At 44.0% G+C, this 20,448-nt stretch overlaps 1 protein-coding gene across 2 annotated transcripts in view; it reads left to right on the top strand.

Annotated features, from left to right (window-relative positions):
• Window positions 1-20,448, top strand: part of SCFD2 (sec1 family domain containing 2) — a 395,614-nt gene that overhangs the window by 353,657 nt on the left and 21,509 nt on the right. The window contains exon 7 of one of the 2 annotated variants that reach the window (XM_061420162.1): window positions 12,731-12,865. In XM_061420162.1, coding sequence (XP_061276146.1) covers window positions 12,731-12,865 — 135 coding nt within the window. Of the gene's footprint in view, window positions 1-12,730; window positions 12,885-20,448 lie in introns of both variants that reach the window. The other variant, XM_061420163.1, reaches the window with a different exon arrangement.

Below are 20,448 nucleotides of genomic sequence, written 5' to 3'. Positions count from 1 at the left end.
GTTGATTAATAGCTTTGGGCTTTGATTTCCTTATATTGAAATTAAAGGGACTAGGCTTAAAACAAACTTTGTAAAAGTCATCTGCTTGTGGTTTGAGGGATGGATAGATGGATGAATGGATGGATGAACAGATAGACGAATAAACTACTTTTTAATCTCCAGAGCAAACCATTATCCTTAAGAAGATGAAAGGAGGAAAACAATCAGTCATAGTATACAGCAAAAGATAAAAATAAATAAGCCATGGAGTAGTCAAAGCCCAAAGCCAAGACCAGTTTTGAACAAAAGTTTTTTCCGTGTGATCTTGGATTGAAACAAAGTAAATATCCTCTGTACAAGTCTAGTTCTCCTGGGAAGTTGGTTGTTTAGAGTCCGTTTTTCAGAAAAGAAGCATTTGCAGCAGGAGGACTAAGAGAGGCCCTGGCTGCACCAGTACCAACCAGCAAGGCCAGGGTCAGCAGCACGACCGAGGGGATATGGTTGTGGCAACAACAGTTTTCTTCAAAACTGATCTCCTTGGCCATCTTCAGGTGGCCAAATTTAAGAAGATGTTGGAGTTGGTTTTTCAGAATTGTCTCTGACTTATGTGTAATGTCAGAAACTGTTGCTGTGCTCAGAACCTTTCTTCAAGGGTTGGAATCAGGTCAGTATGGACCTTCTGGACTGAATCATACATTATCTCCACCATGAAAAGGAACCAAAGACATAGAAACAAGTATTTTATTTTTCATATTCTGATTAACTATGGGATATTAAAAGTCCAGTTTGTTCTGGAACAGATACTGACCATTTAATGACAAAAAGAGAGTTTCTGTTTTTTTTGAAACCTCATCTATTTTACGTGTAACACCCATGGAGGTCTCGTTAGGTTCTGCCAAACCTTCAAGCTAGCCTCATGAGACTGTCATACAGGCCCACATTGCAATCTCCACGGCCCTAAGCATGTTTGCCTTCATGGCTCATGGCTCTCTTCCTATATTAATATATATATATATATATATATATATATTTATGTGAATAAATATTTATTAAGTATTATGTGGGGCTTCCTTGGTGGCTCAGATGGTAAAGAATCTGCCTGCAATGCAGCTTCAATCCCTGGATTGGGAAGATCCCCTGGAGAAGGACATGACACTCCAATATTCTCGTGTGTAGAGATCCCTTGGACAGAGGAGTCTGGCGGGCTGCAGTCCATGGGTCACAGAGGGTCGGACACAACTGAGTGACTAATACTGAGACTAAAGTATTATGTAATAAAATTTATAAATATATTCATTTGAATATATATGTTGAGTATATAATTCATGTGTTTATATGAATATTCTTATATTTGCATATGTTCAATTGTGTACATGTAATTATACAGTTACATTGGTATAGAGACAAATCTATTTATACTATATATCAAAACATTATCTTTCATGTAAAAGTTCATATATTTCTTCTGATTTTAAAAGAAATTACATTTTCATGGACTGCTAACGGTCTCATGCGCCCTAGGCATCATGCATTCTGCACCTCCTGCTTGAGTCATCTCTGTGGTCATAGCCCCCACTGGCATCAGTCGGCCCAGGATAGGAACATAGCTCACTCATAGGCAGCAGCAGGCATTTTTCTCCTCTGGAGTAACCATTGTGACCATCCATGATGCAGTCCATGCAGCTACCCAGGAGCTGTTTGGTTTGGTCCCAAAGTGACAGCTGAGGAGTGAAGGAATTAGACTCACAAGGAAGGAAGGGTGGGGGCAGGAGTCTCCGGGCTTAAAGCTCTCATATCCTATAGGAGCCACTTTCTCTGAACCAGCTCCACAGACATGATTCTAGCATTCCTCCAAGGGACATGCCAATTATACAAAAGTCATTGTACTCAGAGAAGCCCAAAGCCCTGACTTTCTGTCCAATATTTATAGTTCTCCCCATCTAATGCAATTTACTAAGCGGGGGTCATTTTTATCATAAGTAATCTTGCTTGGCTAGCGTTTGACATTCTTCCCTTATCAGGTTTCCAGGGAAACAGAGCTCAAAAGTTAACCAAAGGTCAAATTCTTATGCAGAAGGGAAAAGAGGTTTAATAATCCTTTGCCTACCACAAGCAACCTGCCAGTTATTAAGGAAATAACTAATATTTCAATTCAGATTTGCAGTGTGTCTGTGGTAGAGACAGGCTATGTGGGTTCCCCAAACTCTATTTCTGTTTCCTCCTGGCATGCTTAGACCACATTTTCCAAGTTCCCTTGCTGGTAGATGTAGGTTTGTGATTAATTCTGACCAATGAACAATGGGTAGGCGTGATACAGATCACCTTCAGCCCATAAAAACCTCCCTGGAAATCCTCCACACTATCTCTCTTTCATCCCCTCCACACTATCTCTTTCATCCTCAGTTGATGAGATGCAAAGGCTTCCATGTGGGATTCCAGAGCCCTAGGGGGTGGCGGGGGCTGCTCAACAGCAGGAACACGGATGTCTGTCTGAATGATTGTGTAGAGCATAGACCCCCTACTGCAGGGACACACTGAATGTGGCAGAAGCAAGAAATAGGGATGAATCTGTCTGCGTTTTTAATCCCTCTCCTTCTCCCCTGAAAGATGAACTGCCAGTGAATGTTTGATTAGGAAAATTAAATTATTCTCGTTAACATCTCATGAAGTCAAACTACACGACTGATCTCCCCTCTATTCCTCTCTAACACATGAGGAAAACTGAACAGGGCCCTAGGGAAAGACATCTGTCTTCCCATCACCCCCTTCTATGGGCCTTTGCTGAGAAGTAAGTAGCTTCTGGCTGAATAGAAAATTCCATAACAGTTAGAGGAGTCTCATTTAAGAAGCTACTGCCAGGGCTTCCCTGGTGGCTCAGTGGTAAAGAGTCCACCCAGCGATGCAGTAGACATAGGTTTGATTCCTGGTCCAGGTATTGAGCCTGTGCTCCGCAACAGAGAAGCCACTGCAATGCGAAGCCCCCACACAGCAGCTGGAGAGTAGACCCCGCTCACCACAGCTAGAGAAAAGCCTGCACAGCCAAGAATACCCAGCACAGGAAAAAATAAATTAAAAAAAAAGACTCAAAGTCTTAAAATATAAAAAAAAAGAAGCTACTGCCAAAGCCATTCATTCTAGTCAGATTTCAGCGACGTGATTTGAGGCAGAAAAAAATCAAAAGTAAGTAAGGAAGAAGCCAAAAGTTCTCATGATTAAAACCCTGATTGGGGAAACTAAGAAATGTGTTTGCTAATGAATCATGAGACAAGTATTGCTTTGAACCTGAGAAAGTCTTTTCCTAAATCGAGCTCTTTAAATGAACAATGTTATTTAGTTGTTCTGTGCTTAGTTGTTTTAAAGAAGAATTTAGAAATCTCCTTCTATATAATATTTAAGTGGCAAAACGTCTTTTTTTTTTTTTTTCTTGACTGTGCTGTGCAGCTTGTGGGATCTCAGTTCCCTGACTAGGGATTGAACTCGGACCCCAGCAGTAAAAGCACCAAGTCCTAATTACTGGACCGTAAATCACTGTAAATTCTCTCTCTCTCTCTCTTTTTTAAATTGAAGTAGAGTTGTTTGCAATATTGTTAGTTCAGGTATATAGTACAGTGATTCAGTTATATGTATATATATTCTTTTTCAGATTATTTTCCCTTATGGGTTATTACAAAATATCAAGTATAGTTCCCCGTGTTATACAATAGGTCCTTGTTGATTATATGTTTTATATATAATAGTGTGTATATGTTAATCCCAACCTTCCAATTTATCCCTCCCTGCCCCTTTCCCTTTTGATAACCTTAAGTTTGTTTTCCATGTCTGTGGGTCTATTTCTGTTTTGTAAATAAGTTCATTTGTATCATTTTTTTAGATTCCACATATAAGTGATACATATCTGTCTTTCTCTGGCTTCCTTCACTTAGTATGATAATCTTTAGGTCCATCCATGTTGCTGCAAATAGCCTTATTCTTTCTTGTGGCTGAGCAATACTCTCTGTGTGTATATGTGTGTGTGTGTGTGTGTGTGTGTGTGTGTACGCCACATAGCCTTATTCTTTCTTATGGCTGAGTAATACTCTGTGTGTGTGTGTGTGTGTATGTGCGTGTGTGTGTACACCACATAGCCTTATTCTTTCTTATGGCTGAGTAATACTGTGTGTGTGTGTGTGTGTGTGTGTGTGTGTATGCCACATAGCCTTATTCTTTCTTATGGCTGAGTAATTGTGTGTATGTGTGTGTGTGTGTGTGTGTACAGCACATAGCCTTATTCTTATGGCTGAGTAATTGTGTGTATGTGTGTGTGTGTGTGTGTGTATGCCACATAGCCTTATTCTTTCTTATGGCTGAGTAATACTCTGTGTGTGTGTGTGTGTGTGTGTGTGTGTATGTATGCCACATAGCCTTATTCTTTCTTACGGCTGAGTAATACTCTGTGTGTGTGTACACCACACCTTCTTTATCCATTCCTCTGTCAATGGACATTTAGGTTGTTTCCATGTCCTGGCTATTGTAAATAGTGCTGCAGTGAACATTGGGGTGCATGTATCTTTAAATTAACCATACTTATATCATTTAATGAGTTTTTGGTTACCAGTGAAAATAGAAAAAAGAAAAAAGCTGAAAGCAGTTTAAACAAGAAAGGTAATGTATGATTTAAAAGACCAGAGAAGGGGCAGCTTCAAGTGGTAAGGAGCCATTGCTGGGGTGATGCTAACAGAAATAACAAAGAGGGGCAGGTTCCCGCTTGCTTTCCCTGCCTTCCAGTGTCCTTCCTGGGCTCCTGTGGGCAGAGTCAAACGGATCTAGATGGCAAAGCACAAATACGGTTTGCAGGACAGCCTCCCAGAACTGAGCATGGAAGAGAAGATTTGGGCTCGAGAGAAAACAGCTTAATAACCATCACATCTAATTATGAAAAATGATATTTCAAAATTGCCATCATGGGGCTTCGCTCCCCACCCCCAGAGTTGGACCATAAAAAAAGCTGAGCACTGAAGAATTGATGCTTTTGAACTGTGGTGTTGGAGAAGACTCTTGAGAGTCCCTTGGACTGCAAGGAGATCCAACCAGTCTACCCTAAAGGAGACCAGTCCTGAGTGTTCATTGGAAGGACTGATGTTGAAGCTGAAACTCCAATACTTTGGCCACCTGATGCGAAGAGTTGACTCATTAGAAAAGACCCTGATGCTGGGAAAGATTGAGGGCAGGAGAAGGGGATGACAGAGGATGAGATGGTTGGATGGCATCACTGACTCAGTGGACATGAGTTTGAGTAAACTCTGGGAGTTGGTGATGGACAGGGAAGCCTGGCATGCTGCAGTCCATGGGGTTGCAAAGAGTCGGACACGACTGAGCAACTGAACTGAACTGAACTGGGGCTTCCCTGGTGGCTCAGCGGTAGAGAATCAACCTGCGGTAGAGAAACATGGGTAGAGATCCCTGGGCTGGGAAGATCCCACATGCTGCAGAGCAGCTAAAGCCCATGTGCCGTAACTATTGAGCCTGCTCTCTAGAGATTGGGAACCACAAGTACTGAAGTCCACGTGCCCTAGAGCCCATGCTGTGCAGCAAGGGAAACCACTGCAGTGAGAAGCCCAAGCATCACACCTAGGGAGTAACCCCACCTCACTGCAACTAGAAAAGCCCATGCAACAGTGAAGGCCCAACACAGCCAACATTAAAAATAAAATTATTTTTAAAAATTGCTATCATGAGAAGACAGTCGTGAGAATGTCATGTGAATGTCATAGGAGAGAGTTCAGTCAAGAGAAAAAATAAGTATTACAGAGGTATGAGAGGCAGTTCATTAAGAAAAGCACTTTGATTATTTCTCTGGATTATGTGATGTGTCTGTTATCTGTGACTTTTCCATACTTAATTTGTGGCTGCTTTTCTCAATCTAAAAAATGTTACCTACATATCTTAAAAAATAATAAAACGTGTTTACAGCCCTGCCAAGTAACATTCCATGATCACAAAGTCCCAAGAATGAAGGTGTTAAGGGAATAGGACTTCCAAATCTTTGCTCATCCTTAAGGGGAGGCTGACTCAAAGGGCCTTTCTCCCTAGAGCTGCATTCCCCAGGGCTGAGCTGAAAGTAGAGCAAGGGAGAAAGGGGATGTCTAAGCCTCCATGCTTCCTTCTTTCCCTGTCTCCAGTCTACACAGGGGCTTCTGGGGCCCTGAGCACAGTCCTGTCACCCTGGTACCCCGTGCCTTGCACAGAGGGGGCCCCAACATAATGTTTTTGCTGGACAACAGGTCCGCCTTTTTCCTATGCCTGAGCTCTTCTTGGGGTCACTACTCATCCTACTTACTGAAGGTGCGTCCTATGGCGAGCAACAGCCTTCTTTTGGTTTTTGTAGGTTGAGGGGTATACTCCCTCCTGTCTTAAATGTGACAGCCTATGTGTATCTCTGGTTCTGCCCCATGTTAGTCTGTATAACTATATGTAGACTAATAAAAGAAATAACTGTAAGCTCCAGAAAAGAAGCAGTGGGCTTTTTATTTACCTTCCCTTTGTGCTTTGTAACAGAATTTTATTAAGTTGCAAGTAGTATCGGACACGACTGAGCGACTTCACTTTCACTTTTCACTTTCATGCATTGGAGAGGAAATGGCAACCCACTGCAGTGTTCTTGCCTGGAGAATCCCAGGGGCGGGGGAGCCTGGTGGGCTGCCGTCTATGGGGTCGCACAGAGTCGGACACGACTGAAGCGACTTAGCAGCAGCAGAGATCTGAAACATAACGGCTTAAACATGCAAGGTTTGTCTTGTCACATATGTAGGTTCTGATTCAGTCCATCTGTGTTGTGGTACTGCCACGAGTCTCCACTGACCCAGATTTCTTCCAGCCCTCTGCTCTAGCATCTCCAAGAAATGGTTCAGTTTTCCACAGTGGCTGCTGGGGCTGCCGCCATCACTTTCATATTCCAGGCAGCAGAAAAGAGAAAGGGGAGGAAAGCTTCTAGAAGTCCTACTCCCCTTCTCCTTGCATATCATTCTCCAAAACTTCCAGACTCAGCAGCAAGAAAGGCTGCAGAATGGAGTTTTCAGCCAATTGATCATGTTCCTGGCCAAAAACTGGTTCTATTTCTAAGGAAGCAGTTGATGAATATTTGGTAAGTTAGCGGAGTATTGGCCAAAGGACTTCTCCATGGAGAGCAGTTTAGAGAGATTAAAGTTTAAGAGATTAAATATCCAGAAAGGCTGAGATGGTAGAAAATTTCTCAAGACAGTTTACTCGGGGAGGAGGGTTTGGAAAATTCAGAGGCCATTCTGTGAACTTTTTTTTTTAACATTGAAAATACATATTGGATTGTTTTAATTCCAGAAATATACCTGTTAATTTCTGAAGTTTTGGAAAAAGAAGAAAATAGAGTCCCCTACTCGCAGAACCTAGCATTAGCCCTCGTTTACATTTTCGTGTGCTTTATTCCAACCTCTTCCGGACATAAATAACATTAATTTTTAACAAGTGAAGAAAAAAAGACCGTTCTTGATCTGTGGGAGTGTGTGCGGGTGTAGGTGTGTGTGGTGGTGTTTTAACTGTGCTTTTTAAAAAAGGAATACAGTGAAAAGACGTCCTCCCACCTTTGCCTCTTGTCCAGTCCCCCACGTCGTGATCACTGCTCATGGTGGTTCTGTATATCACACCTGAGTTTATTTTTTGCATGTTCCAGCAAGTGCAAACTTTCATATTCCCTTTGGCACATTTTACACAAAAGCCCATTATTCATACTGTTCCTCGTCTTGCTTTCTCCACTCACAGTTTATTCTCACCTTGCTTTTTCCTATCAGCACAGAGTTCCCCTCTTCACTTCCATGGCATTCCTTCATGTGGATGGATTCCATTTATTAAACAGCTCCCTATTGAGGGACACATGAGTTTCCAATCTTTTGCTGTAACAGACTTTTATGGATCTCATTTGCATACAGTAGCATATTTGTAGGATTAAGTTTTAGATGTGGGATTGCTAGGTCAGATGCATTCATAACTTTGATAGGTATCCCCAGATTACTCTCTGTGCTGATTGTAACAATTTACACTCCCACTAGCAGTATATGAGCATGTCTGTTTCCCTATGACCTTGTCAAAAGAGTGTATTTTCAAACCTCTGTATTTTTGCCTGTATGATAAATTTTAAAAAACGAACTTGGTGTTACAGCACTATGATGAGGATGTTGACTCATAGTTTTGTTTGTTTTTAAAGTTCTGTGTCTCTGCGCAGTGCTATCCCTTTTGTGAGCATCTGCATATGAGATCTCTGGGCATGCCATGGTCTGTTTGATTAATAAACAGAGGAGAGCTGCAGCTTCAATTCGACAGTTGCCATTTCTCCCTGCATCTTATCCCTGTTAAATGCACTAGTTGCCTTCTAGCTAAGTGATTATTTATGATTGTGAGGATTTATACCCTGATTTCTTTCTAAGATATTTCAAGTAAGAAAGTTGGAATAAGGGAAAACTCAGAGTAAAACATGACTGTAGGGAAAGCAGGACGAGGCCAGGGATGAAGTCAGCGCCCCAGAAGTCCTCAACACTGGCTAGAGGTTGGTCACAGATCTGGCCAGTACAAAGAGACACACAGTTCACCGCATCTCTACAGTGCTGGCTTTCCTGAGTCTGTGATAGATGCAGTAGAGTGCTTTGAGGGTAGACACTCCTCTTCCTTCCCCCTTCATGTCCCACTGGGGTGCCATACAGAACTGGAGTGCAAAGGCAGCAACATGACTGGGAGTAAAGCTGTCCAGCTGATGGGAAGGGAAGGAGAGAGGAAAAGCTTGGTAGTAAAGAGACCCAAGGAAAGGAGGAAGGGAATTTGCTTAGAATACACATTGGTCAGAGGCAGCTGCCTCCAAATATTACCTAAACCTGGATAGATGTAGCACCATTTGCCAAACTGTAGGTATTGTAAATTCACATCAACTTAATTCTACTGAAATTCTTTTTTTTTAATTTATTCATTTATTTAACTGTGCCAGGTCTTAGCTGTGACATGTGGAATCTTTAGTTGCAGCATGTGGGATCTAGTTCCCTGATCAGGGATTGAACCCGGCCCCCTGTGTTGGGAGTGTGGAGTCTTAGCCACTGGAGCACCAGGGAAGTCCCCTACTGAAATTCTTATTGTTCACGTGGCATCCTTTCTCTGAGTCCTGACCTTGGTCAGATTTCTTTGGGGTATCTTGGCTTCTTTTTCTGGCCAAGTTGTACTTGGAGTTGACTTCTCTAGAAAAAAGAGATTGCTTTGGGCTTGGTTAGTGACAATACATTGTAAGAAAACATTTGGGATCCTAAAGGAAGGGAGCATAATTCTAAGAATGTTTAGGAAAGACCTGAGAACATCTTCATGTCTATCTAAGTTGACAGTATTTTACTTTTCAGCATACTTAATGCTGAAGGGAATGGCAAACCACTTCAGTATTCTTGCTTTGAGAACCCCATGAAGAGTATGAAAAGGCAAAAAGATATGACACTGAAAGATGAACTCCCCAGATCAGTAGGTGCCCAATATGCTACTGGAGAATAGTGGAGAAATAGCTCCAGAAAGAATTAAGAGGCTAAATCAAAGTAAAAACAGCGCCCAATTGTGGATGTGACTGGTGATGGAAGTGAAGTCCAAAGCATAGAAACCTGGAATGTGAGGTCCATGAATCAAGGTAAATTGGAAGTGGTCAAACAGGAGATGGCAAGAATGAATATCAACATTTTAGGAATCAGTAAGCTAAAATGGACCGGAGTGGGCAAATTTAATTCAGATGACCATTATAACTACTATTGTGGGCAAGAATCCCTTAGAAAAAATGGAGTAGCCCTCAGTATCAACAAAAGAGTCCAAAATGCAGTACTTGAGTGCAGTCTCAAAAAACGACAAAATGATCTCTGTTTATTTCCAAGGCAAACCATTCAGTATCACAGTAATCCAAGTCTATGCCCCAACCACTAATGCCAAAGAAGCTGAACAGTTCTATGAAGACCTACAAGACCTTCTAGAACTAACATCAAAAAAAAAAAAAAAGTGTCCTTTTCATCATAGAGAACTGGAATGCAAAAATAGGAAGTCAAGGGATACCTAGAGTAACAGGCAAGTTTGACCTTGGAGTACAAAATGAAACAGGGCAAAGGCTAACAGAGTTTTGCCAAGAGAATGCAACAGTTATAACAAACATCCTCTCCCAACAACACAAGAGATGACTCTACACATGTACTTCACCAGATGATCAACACCAAAATCAGATTGATTATATTCTTTGCAGTCGAAGATGGAGAAGTTCTATACAGTCAGCAAAAACAAGACCAGGAGCTGACTGTGGCCCAGATCATGAACTCCTTATTGCCAAATTCAGACTTAAATTGAAGAAAGTAAGGAAAACCTCTAGGCCATTCAGGTACGACCTAAATCTAATCCCATGTGATTATATAGTGGAAGTGACAGATAGATTCAAAGGATTATATCTGATAGACAGAGTGCCTGAAACACTATGGACAGAGTTTCCTAACACTGTACAGGAGACAGGGATCAAGACCACCCCCAAGAAAAAGAAGTGCAAAAAGGCAAAATGGTTGTCTGAGAAGGCCTTACAGATAGCTGAGAAAAGAAGAAAAGCTAAAGGAAAAGGAGAAAAGGAAAGATATATCCATCTGAATGCAGAGATAAGAAAGCCTTCCTAAATGATCAATGCAAAGAAATAGAGGAAAATAATAGAATGGGAAAGACTAGAGATCTCTTCAAGAAAATCAGAGATACCAAGGGAACATTTCATGCAAAGATGGGTACAATAAAGTACAGGAATGGTATGTACCTAAAAGAAGCAGAAGATAGGTGGCAAGAATTCATAGGAGAACTATACAGAAAAGATCTTAATGACCCAGATAACCATGACGGTGGGACCACTCACCTAGAGCCAGACATCCTGGAATGTGAAGTCAAGTGGGCCTTAGGAAGCATCTCTACGAACAAAGCAGGTGGAGGTGATGGAATTCCAGCTGAGCTGTTTCAAATTCTAAAAGATGATGCTGTGAAAGTGCGGCACTCAACATGCCAGCAAATTTGGAAAACTCATCAGTGGCCACAGGATTGGAAAAGGTCAGTTTTCATTCTAATCACAAAGAAAGACAATGCCAAAGAATGTTCAGAATACTGAATAATTGTACTCATCTCATACGCTGCCAAAGTAATGCTCAAAATTCTCCAAGCTAGGTTTCAACAGTACGTGAACCAAGAACCTCCAGATATTAAAGCTTGTTTTAGAAAAGGCAGAGGAACCAGAAATCAAATTGCCAACATCTGTTGGATCATAGAGAACGCAAGAGAATTCCAGAAAAAGTCTACTGCTGCTTCATTGACTATGCTAAAGCCTTTGGGTGGATCACAACAAACTGTGGGAAATTCTTCAAGAGATGGGAATACCAGACCACCTTACCTGTCTCCTGAGAAACCTGTATGCAGATCAAGAAGCAACAGTTAGCACTGGACATGGAACATCAGACTGGTTCCAAATTGGGAAAGGAATACGTCAAGGCTGTATATTGTCACCCTGCTTATTTAACTTCTATGCAGAGTACATTATGTGAAATGCCAGGCTGGAGGAAGCACAAGCGGGAATCAAGATTGCTGGGAGAAATATCAATAACCTCAGATATGCAGGTGACACCACCCTTGTGGCAGAAAATGAAGAAAAACTAAAGAGCCTCTTGATGAAAGTGAAAGAGGAGAGTGAAAAACCTGGCTTAAAACTCAGCATTCAAAAAACAAAGATCATGGCAACCAGTCCCATCTCTTCATGGCAAAAAGATGGGGAAACAATGGAAACAGTGAGAGACTTTATTTTGGGGGCTCCAAAATCACGGCAGATGGTGACTGCAGCTATGAAATTAAAAGACACTTTTTCCTTGGAAGAAAAGCTATGACCAACCTAGACAGCATGTTAAAAAGCAGAAACATTACTTTGCCAGCAAATGTCCATCTAGTCAAAGCTATGGTTTTTCCAGTAGTCATGAATGGATGTAGGAATTGGACCATAAAGAAAGCTGAGCACCAAAGAATTGATGCTTTTGAACTGTGGTATTGGAGAAGACTTGAGAGTCCCTTGGACTGCAAGTAGATCAAACCAGTCAATCCTAAAGGAAATCAAACCTGAATATTCATTGGAAGGACTGATGCTGAAGCTGTAGTTCCAATACACTGGCCACCTGATGCAAAAAGCTGGCTCATTAGAAAAGACCTGGATGTTGGAAAAGATTGAAGGCAGGAGGAGAAGGGGACGACAGAGATGAGATGGTTGGATGGCATCACTGAGTTGATGGACATGAGTTTGAGCAAGCTCCAGGGGTTGGTGATGGACAGGGGAAGGTTGCTGATGGACATGCTAGGGAAGCCTAGCATGCTGCAGTCTTTTGGGTTGCAAAGAGTCGGACATGACTCAGTGACTGAACTGAACTTATACTTGATACATTACATTGTCACTTTAAATCTAGATTGAAAAATTAGCCATCCTATAACTATAGCTCTGGTAAGAGTTGTTTGCTTGTGGAAGGGAGTATAAGAAACAAAAAATAGTGCTAGTGTAATGGAATAATTCCCAAAAAATCAATGTTGCTATATTGTCTTTTCACACACACACAAAACCATAGCCATTGCTCAGGATCGAAAATAAACTTGTTTTGCTTTGTTTGGTACAGATAAAGCTATCCTCTCTCCAGACAAACCAAACAAACCCTTTTACTTACAGCACAATATTTTGTCTTTCCAGGCATCCTATAAACCACTGTTGAAGCAGGTTGTGGAGGAAATATTTAATCCCGAGAGACCAGATCCAGTTGACATTGAACATATGTCTTCAGGCCTCACTGATCTCCTTAAAACTGGATTCAGCATGTTCATGAAGGTAAAGTCACCATGACAAGGTAATCCTAAGTGTAATGCTATCTTTGCTGGGCTTGAAAATGCTCATACCTCCTTAACCCTGGTGAGTATCACAGAAGAGAATGTCTGGGCTTTCTGAAATCAGGTACAGTCTTCACATAACTTTTGCTTATAAGCAGCCTGACCCTCTAGCTTCCCTTGACCTAAGTATTATGATCTTTTCTGATCAATGGGTAAGGACACAGCCCTCCAGGGTAGCACTACTGAAAACATCCCTCCTGGTTCACATTTTCACTTAACACAAATCCACATACAGATCTTAGTGGTAATCTTGCGCCCTTAATTCTAGAGCGTACTGTGCAGGATAACAAGTAACTCTCCTCAGTCATATAACCAGCATCATCCCAAAATCCATTTGAAAATCACTTTTATTTTGGCTTAGCAGACTCCCGGGTGACAAGTACCAGAATTTCTGTAGCTAATATCAAGGCTAAGTCAAAACTACCAAACTGCCTTTGCAGTAGAGATGAAAGGAGGAAAAGTACACAAATGTGATCTATTTTTAACCCACTGTAAAGTTTCTAAATTTAAAAAGATCTAAATGAGATTACAGGCTGACCTCCTCATCTATGCCAGGATTTCGGTTGTAATAACTCTTGGAAATAACAGAATGTTTTGCCAGTTTCAAAGCGTCTTTGAAATCATGAATTAATCTTCATAGACGATCTGCCCTTTCAGAGTTCAATAAATGCATATGCCAGGAAAACTGGTCCGCTCCAAAAGCCAGAGGGCGGAAGCCAGTCAGACTCTAAACCAAGCAGTGAGCAGCTGGAATGGATGCTAGGTCTCCTCCCCAGTACTCCCAGTCATCATCAGCTTCTGATGCAACATGTGGCTGGGGCATTTTCCCTCTATCTGTTTTTTGTTTTTTGTTTTTTTTTTTTAAATAATACAGCACAGATCAGCTTCTCAAAAGTGTTCAAGGGCTCCTGTGTAGATGTGAGCCAGGGTTGTCTAGCAGCTCTTCATACTGGCTGGTTTTTACAGATGCTTCCCAGCTAGACGTGCTCTCTGAATTTCTCTGCCTGAGCACTCTATTGCTTCATTCATAAGCTTGGACTTAACCTTGAAGAGAAACTGAAATAAGAAGTGTGGACTTCCCTGCCCTGGTCGGTCAGATCTGAGGACAGCCCACCGTGACCTTCTGCAGTCGGCCTGCTGCACCCATAGTCTGGCCAAGGGCCCAAGTGGAGGCTCGAACCCGCCCGCGCTCTGCTCACTGCGGGAGTTTGTGATTTGCAAAGAGGCACGGTGTCAGTGAGAGGAGGCCCTAACTTGCCCGAACATAACTTGCCAGTGTTGTTCCACAAAAGAACAGTTTCCTGGAAAAGGGTTCTGTGACAAAATATGTTCGGAAAACCCTCGGTTAAACAGAAAATTAAACCAAAAGTCTTTGCTGTCATATGTCACAGTGCCTTTAATACACCAACGGACTTAGCAACTCTCCGACGGCCGACAGAGACCGTCTGTTGTAGGAGGACTGTCCACTTGCATTTTCCATCGCTGTTTCATGAACCGTGAGACATCACATCTTTAAATTACCCTTTTAAACTCTACAGTGTGTTTTTTGTAGCTCTCCTTGCAGTGGGAAGCTTCACTGTCCTAAGACGGGCTTTGCCTGGGGGGATGTTTAGAACTGTCCTGGGCCATCATTGGGCTGCCATGTTTCTCTCCATTCAAATCCCTGGAGTTAGGGCTCATGCAGAGATGCTCCTGCCCCCAGAGATGGATCCCAAAGGGAGGTTTCCATTTAATGGATTTAGGAAAAAGAATCATGCATTCTCCCAGCAGCTGCCAAGACCCACTCTTCAGCCCCCAGCTGCTGGGCCTCTGCACTCACTTACCAGGGGTGTCTCATTTGTCTGCAGGTGGTGGGAGAGTCTTGGTGAGCTAGGCAAAACCCTCCCCACCCCAGCACCCCAAGGGAGAATCATTTTATTTTGTTTGTACCTGGGCCTCTATGGCTGGCTCTTCTCATCATTCCAGAGAACTTGGCAAGGAAAATTCCTGGCAGCCCATGTGTCAGGGTTTGAACAAACCTGCAGTAAATGAAAAGAGGAACACTAGGGCTTTGAGGAACCACCTTTGCTTTCCTGTAGAGCTCTGTCTTTGACATGGGGGTGCGCCATCGGGAGAGGGTGTCTTCTACTTTGGTTTAAGGCCGATGGAAAGAAGAGGATGTGGAGGGAGGAGGCAGAGGCTCTCATGGCCATGGCCATTCACCAGTCTCCCTGGTCCTGTTCTCTGAGGCTTCTCACTACCAAAGTCAGGCAGCTAAGCTGTGGTCACCTGTACCCGGGGATCAGCCACTCTCACATTCAAACCTCACGATGACCCTTCAATTATCCCTGCTTTACCCATGGGGAAACTGAAGCCCAGAAGGGGTAGGCAGCAGATATGAACTTTCAGAAGGCTGAACAGCACACAGGAAGTGGGATGCCAGGATTCATCCCCAGATCCATCTTATTCCAAAGTCCACGCTCTTACGCACAACATTTCTTGGCACCAGGATGTTACCAAGTATTCTCTTGCAAGTTCAGTATTCATGTATCATAAATTCTTTTCTTCCTGATGATTCATTAGCACAGATGCTTTCCCTCTCCAGTATCTATGCAGTGCCTCAATCAGCTCCCGGGCCGGAGTGATCCGGAGTGCCAGGTGAGGGCACTCTCCCAGGGTCATCTGCTGGTACTGCTTCTCTGGGACTCAGTCCAGGGACTCATGGGCCGTACAGCCCCAGGAGGAGAAATGTGCGCAGTGGTGTTGGGTTGCCTCCACACTCTGCAGCTTCATTCTGTATCAGCGGCCAACAGCCATTGCTTTCCTGCCACTCTCTGCCCTACTCTTTGCTTCTGGGACCTGTTTCCCCCTCTTCTCACTCAGAACCAACTGAAGCTGAGCCTGAAAGGAGCAAACAGACAGAACCTGATGAAATAAAGGTGTCCATGTGGCCTCCTTCTCGGCTTGGTGTGCTGCTCATCCAAACGGGAGAGCCGTGGTGCTGGAAAGGGAGCTGAGCTGCTCGCCTGTCTCTGGACTCACATGGTTTCACAGATGACATTAGCTTAGAGTCATCAGAGGGAGGACCTGTAGCCTAGGCAGGAGGTGAGAAGCCGGGGAGAGATGTGCTAGTAAGTAGACCAGTAGATGTTCCCACACGGTGTGCTGTGGGCCCCACAGCAGTGATAGGAAGACCATAGGAGAGGGGTTTCCAGGCCCCAGGGTATCGTCAGGGCTCCATACCTTCTGCACACACCTCTGCGGCTGCACATAGTCCTTGCTTTATCATTCTACATCTTTATCATTACACATTGAAGTGAAGTGAAGATCGCTCAGTCATGTCCAACTCTTTGTGGACTATAAATTGAGGATGATAATAGTAGCCATTTTATAGGGCTGTTGTGAGAATAAAGTGAGTTCGTACATACAGGGTATTTACAACGGTGCCCGTCCTACAGTAAGTGCTAAGTACGTATTTGCTATTTTTATTTTTACAAGTTCATGGTCCTGGTCAGAGTGTGGTTCCCAAGAGCCACCTTGAGAATCTTTGTATCCCTGTGCGGAGCCAACCAGAGAAGGCAGTGGCACCCCACTCCAGTACTCTTGCCTGGAAAATCCCATGGACGGAGGAGCCTGGTGGGCTTCCGTCTATGGGGTCGCACAGAGTCGGACACGACTGAAGCGATTTAGCAGCAGCAGCAGCGGAGCCAACATGCGGGCATTTGATGCATACAGATCGACTGCTGAGTGAACACGTGAATCACATAGGAGAGAATAGACACCTCCCCACAAAGCCACGAGCATGTCCTCTCTCACTCCTGACTTGTTCTTTCTAAGAGACATGGAGTCTCAGTGCCTGTGGGAAGCTGTGTTTGTACAACTGCGCTGTGGTTTTCCAGACCCTTTTGTTCTCCCCCGTGAGTCCAACCTTGGTGTCCTCAGTCTCAGGGGACACAGACCGTCCCGCCTGGGGCAAGCTGTTGAGCCTGTGAGATTCCATACATGTGCTGTGATGAGATGGTTCAAAGGAGGCAAGCTGGGCTAGACCCTGACCACCTAAATGGAGGCAGAAGCCCACAACAACTCGGGCCCCTAACTCCACCAGGAGCCCTACAGAAGCTCTGTCTCCACATCCTGGGAGAGGGCATATGCTCCACCCCACAAGTGCCCCTCAGACAGCCTCTGTGCTGTAGGGAAATGAGACTTCCATCCCAGATGCTCCACAGTGGCTCACAGCATTCAGTCTCACTGATGTACGTCTGCAGATGGTGAAAGTTAGGGGATACCCCCATGTGTCCAGGATTCTCTGCATCAAACTAATCCTCTGTGAGAGGGAAGTCAAGGCGGCTGGGTTCTGCCCTTAGTACAGTCAGAACCTCATGTACTGATATCAGACTGCAACTTGTTAAAGTCACTTTCCTTCCATTGCTTTAGCACGCTTTCCTGCATAAATCAGACTCTCCAGACAAGTCTCTCATCTCCACTTGTCCCAGATATCAATCGGTGCATCAGAAGCCATGTTGAAACACTGGCTTTAAATATCATTGATCATTTATTTTGTTCATGAATGTGCTGTCTGAGCAGAGCTCAGCAGAGAAGAATTCGCCTCCAAGGTTATGCTGACCATCAACTGGTAGCTCAGCCCGGCCTGTGAGCTGAAGGCCTCAGTTCCTCTCCACACAGGCTTCTCCACGTGGCCTGAGCTTCCTCACAGCAAGGCAGCCGCATCCCAAGGACAAGCATCCTGAGAGAGCACCAGGTGGGAACCTCAGAAGCCGCAGAGCATCACTCCCACAGTGCTCTGTTGGTTGAGGCAGTCACAAATGCCTTCCTGGGTTCAAGGGGAGGGACCTGCTCTCTTCCTGTTAAAAAGGGAACCAGAGCATGAGGAGCAGAAAATATCATCGAGGCCACTTTGGAAAAATACCATCTGCCCTCCACCTAAGTGTAGGATTGGCTGTCCAGCCCAGCAAGAATGGTGTTTGAATTCTACAAGTTTCCCTTCAATCTAGAAGACAGAAAATTCACTCACTCATGCTTCTGATCTGGTTTCAAAATAAGTGAGCCTGGAAAGACTCTGATAGCAAAAGGCATGCTTGCTGTTTGCCTAAATCATTTTAAATAATATAATCTTTTTAAAAAATTAACAAAAAATTAAAAAAGCCTTCCTGAAGGATGAGACGCTGAGCTGTAGAACTTTGCTCTCTCAAATTCTCACCATCAGGCCTGTCAAGGAAAGAGACAGGCCAGGGAGCAGAGCTGGGCACCCTCGAGGTCATTCTGCCTGTGGTTCTAAGAAAGTGTTTGGAGTCAACTCAGCATACTCCTCCACTGGAGGCTAGACTTGTGGTTAGCCGCACAGAACTGTCGGCTTCAAAGGGCAGTGTCCTGGATGGAGGGGAGTATCAAAGTCCAAAGAAACCGCTTTGGCAGAACCTAACTTTTTTTAAACAGTCAAGTAAGTCTTCTCTCCCAATGCCTGTGCGTGAAGCACCTTGATCTCTATAGAAAAAAACTTGATAGTGATCTAATAAATAAGTTGAACCATACCTTCCCACTCTCACAACAGCGTTAATTTAATTTAAAATGAGCATGTCTAATAGGCAGCACTTTGAAAATGCGTTTCTGGAATTTGTGGTTTGGATTTCAGTCTCCTGAAAATAATAAATTTTATATCTGCTCCATGTGTTTGGACTCCAACTTGTTTTGACTAAAGGACATGATTTGTCAAGATGTTTTCCCTGCTGGAATTGGCATGAGGAGGGCGGGTTGTATCTGATGAAATTGCACGAGGCCCTTTCACCTCCTTTTACGAGCGTTGTTAAACTGCGTGTTGTTGTCGTTCCCTTTCTTATGGCCGTGCCTAACTGGAAAAAAAAGATTTATGAAAAACACTCACAGAAGACTCAGTGCTTGCCTCTGGGCCCTCAGTAGAAGTTCCTGTGCGTGTTCCATGGCCTGGGCCCGCAGGGTAGAGGGGGCAGCTGCTCAGGCCCACCCGGAAACGCTGGAGCTGAGATACGTTGTTGGCAATTAACCAAGTGGCACTAACTTCATCAAGGAAAGCCCTCATCAGGAGGACCGAGTGTCTCCAAGAACTCAAGGGCAGCCATGCAGTGAGCCTCAGGAAAGATTGGGCCCATGAACTGGAAAGCCATCAGGAAACCAGACAGTTCTTGAAGACAGGCTGTGGGCTGCAGAAGATGCCAAGAGCCGTCCCAGCTCAGGGTCCACGCTCAGTGAACAAGAGTCAAGTGAGCGGCTGGGAGCTGTGCCACAGGTGCTGCTGCTCCGTAGGAGCTGTGACTGGGCCCCGTCTGTCTTGGTCAAGTCTCCGTTCCCAGGGGAGGGTCTCACATGGGGCCTGGGCCAGGGGCCCATTCCTGTACCATTCAGTCGAGGTCGGAGGAGGGCAGGACCACACTGTAACTACACAGCTGCCAGGAGCCCACCCCGTGGCCATGCAGATGGCGGGGACTGTTCATGTGTGAGCTGGACAGACATCTACAGAAGCAACTACAGTGGGGTGAAGGAGGCTGTAAGGATAAAGGGCAAAAATGATGAGCTTCAGGTGCAATTTGATGTCAGATCCCTGGACTGAGGATGGTCATCAAGTCCAGCTCCTCATCATTTACATAAGAAAAACACAACTCAGAGATGAACTGTTGGCTTAGGCCCATTATACTTAATAGTATTTCTGATGAGAGGAAAACATCTCAGCATTTGGTGTCTGTTGATTAAATCAGCACAAGTCTTGGAATTTGTTTGCAATACTATTTATAACTATTGTTTATATTTTCTCCTTCTCAATTATGCTCCGTACTATGGTTTGATTTTTGTGTAACATTTGCTAAATAAGATCCATAAGTTCTAGTGAGTTAGATCTTGGAAGGAATCATTAAACACAAACTTGGTTTTGGCCGGCTACAAACTTTGCCTGCCTGTGAACAATTACTGAGAGCCTCTTGCATGCTAGTCACTGCTGTGGGTAAGGAAGATGCAGACAGGCTAGCTGTCCTTCCTGTCACAGCACATCTCACATCGGAGAGCTTACAGTTGGTTAGGGAGAAGGACAGGAACCTTGAGAGTGGGGGGTACAAGAGAGAAGTGGTGTCTGGGCGGGCTGTGAGAGTACGGGGAAGGGGGAGCTTAATCAGGGAGTCAGAGGAGTTGAATGTGTCTGACCAGTAGGAGTGAGATACAAAGTGAAGGAAGTTCTGGGCTAAGTCGAAGGGATTCCAGGTAGCTCCAAATGGCGGGAGCTCAGAGCAGCCTGTGAGGAGTGGAAGAAGATAAGACAGAGAGAGAAGCAGAAGGCAGGTCACGAAGGGCTGGAGGCTTGACATTTGACCAGAAATGATGAGGTTTTATACCATGTTTTTTAGGAATATAGAACCAGTGTATTGGAGAAGGAAATGGCAACCTGCTCCAGTATTCTTGCCTGGGAAATCCCACGGACAGAGGAGCCTGGCAGGCTATAGTCTATGGGGTCACGAGAATTGGACATGACTTAGCAACTAAATCACCAAAACAACCAGTGTGTAT

This window comes from Bos javanicus, chromosome 6 (assembly GCF_032452875.1).
Source record: "Bos javanicus breed banteng chromosome 6, ARS-OSU_banteng_1.0, whole genome shotgun sequence".
Taxonomy (NCBI): Eukaryota; Metazoa; Chordata; class Mammalia; order Artiodactyla; family Bovidae; genus Bos; species Bos javanicus.
This window is presented reverse-complemented; position numbering and strand designations above follow the sequence as displayed.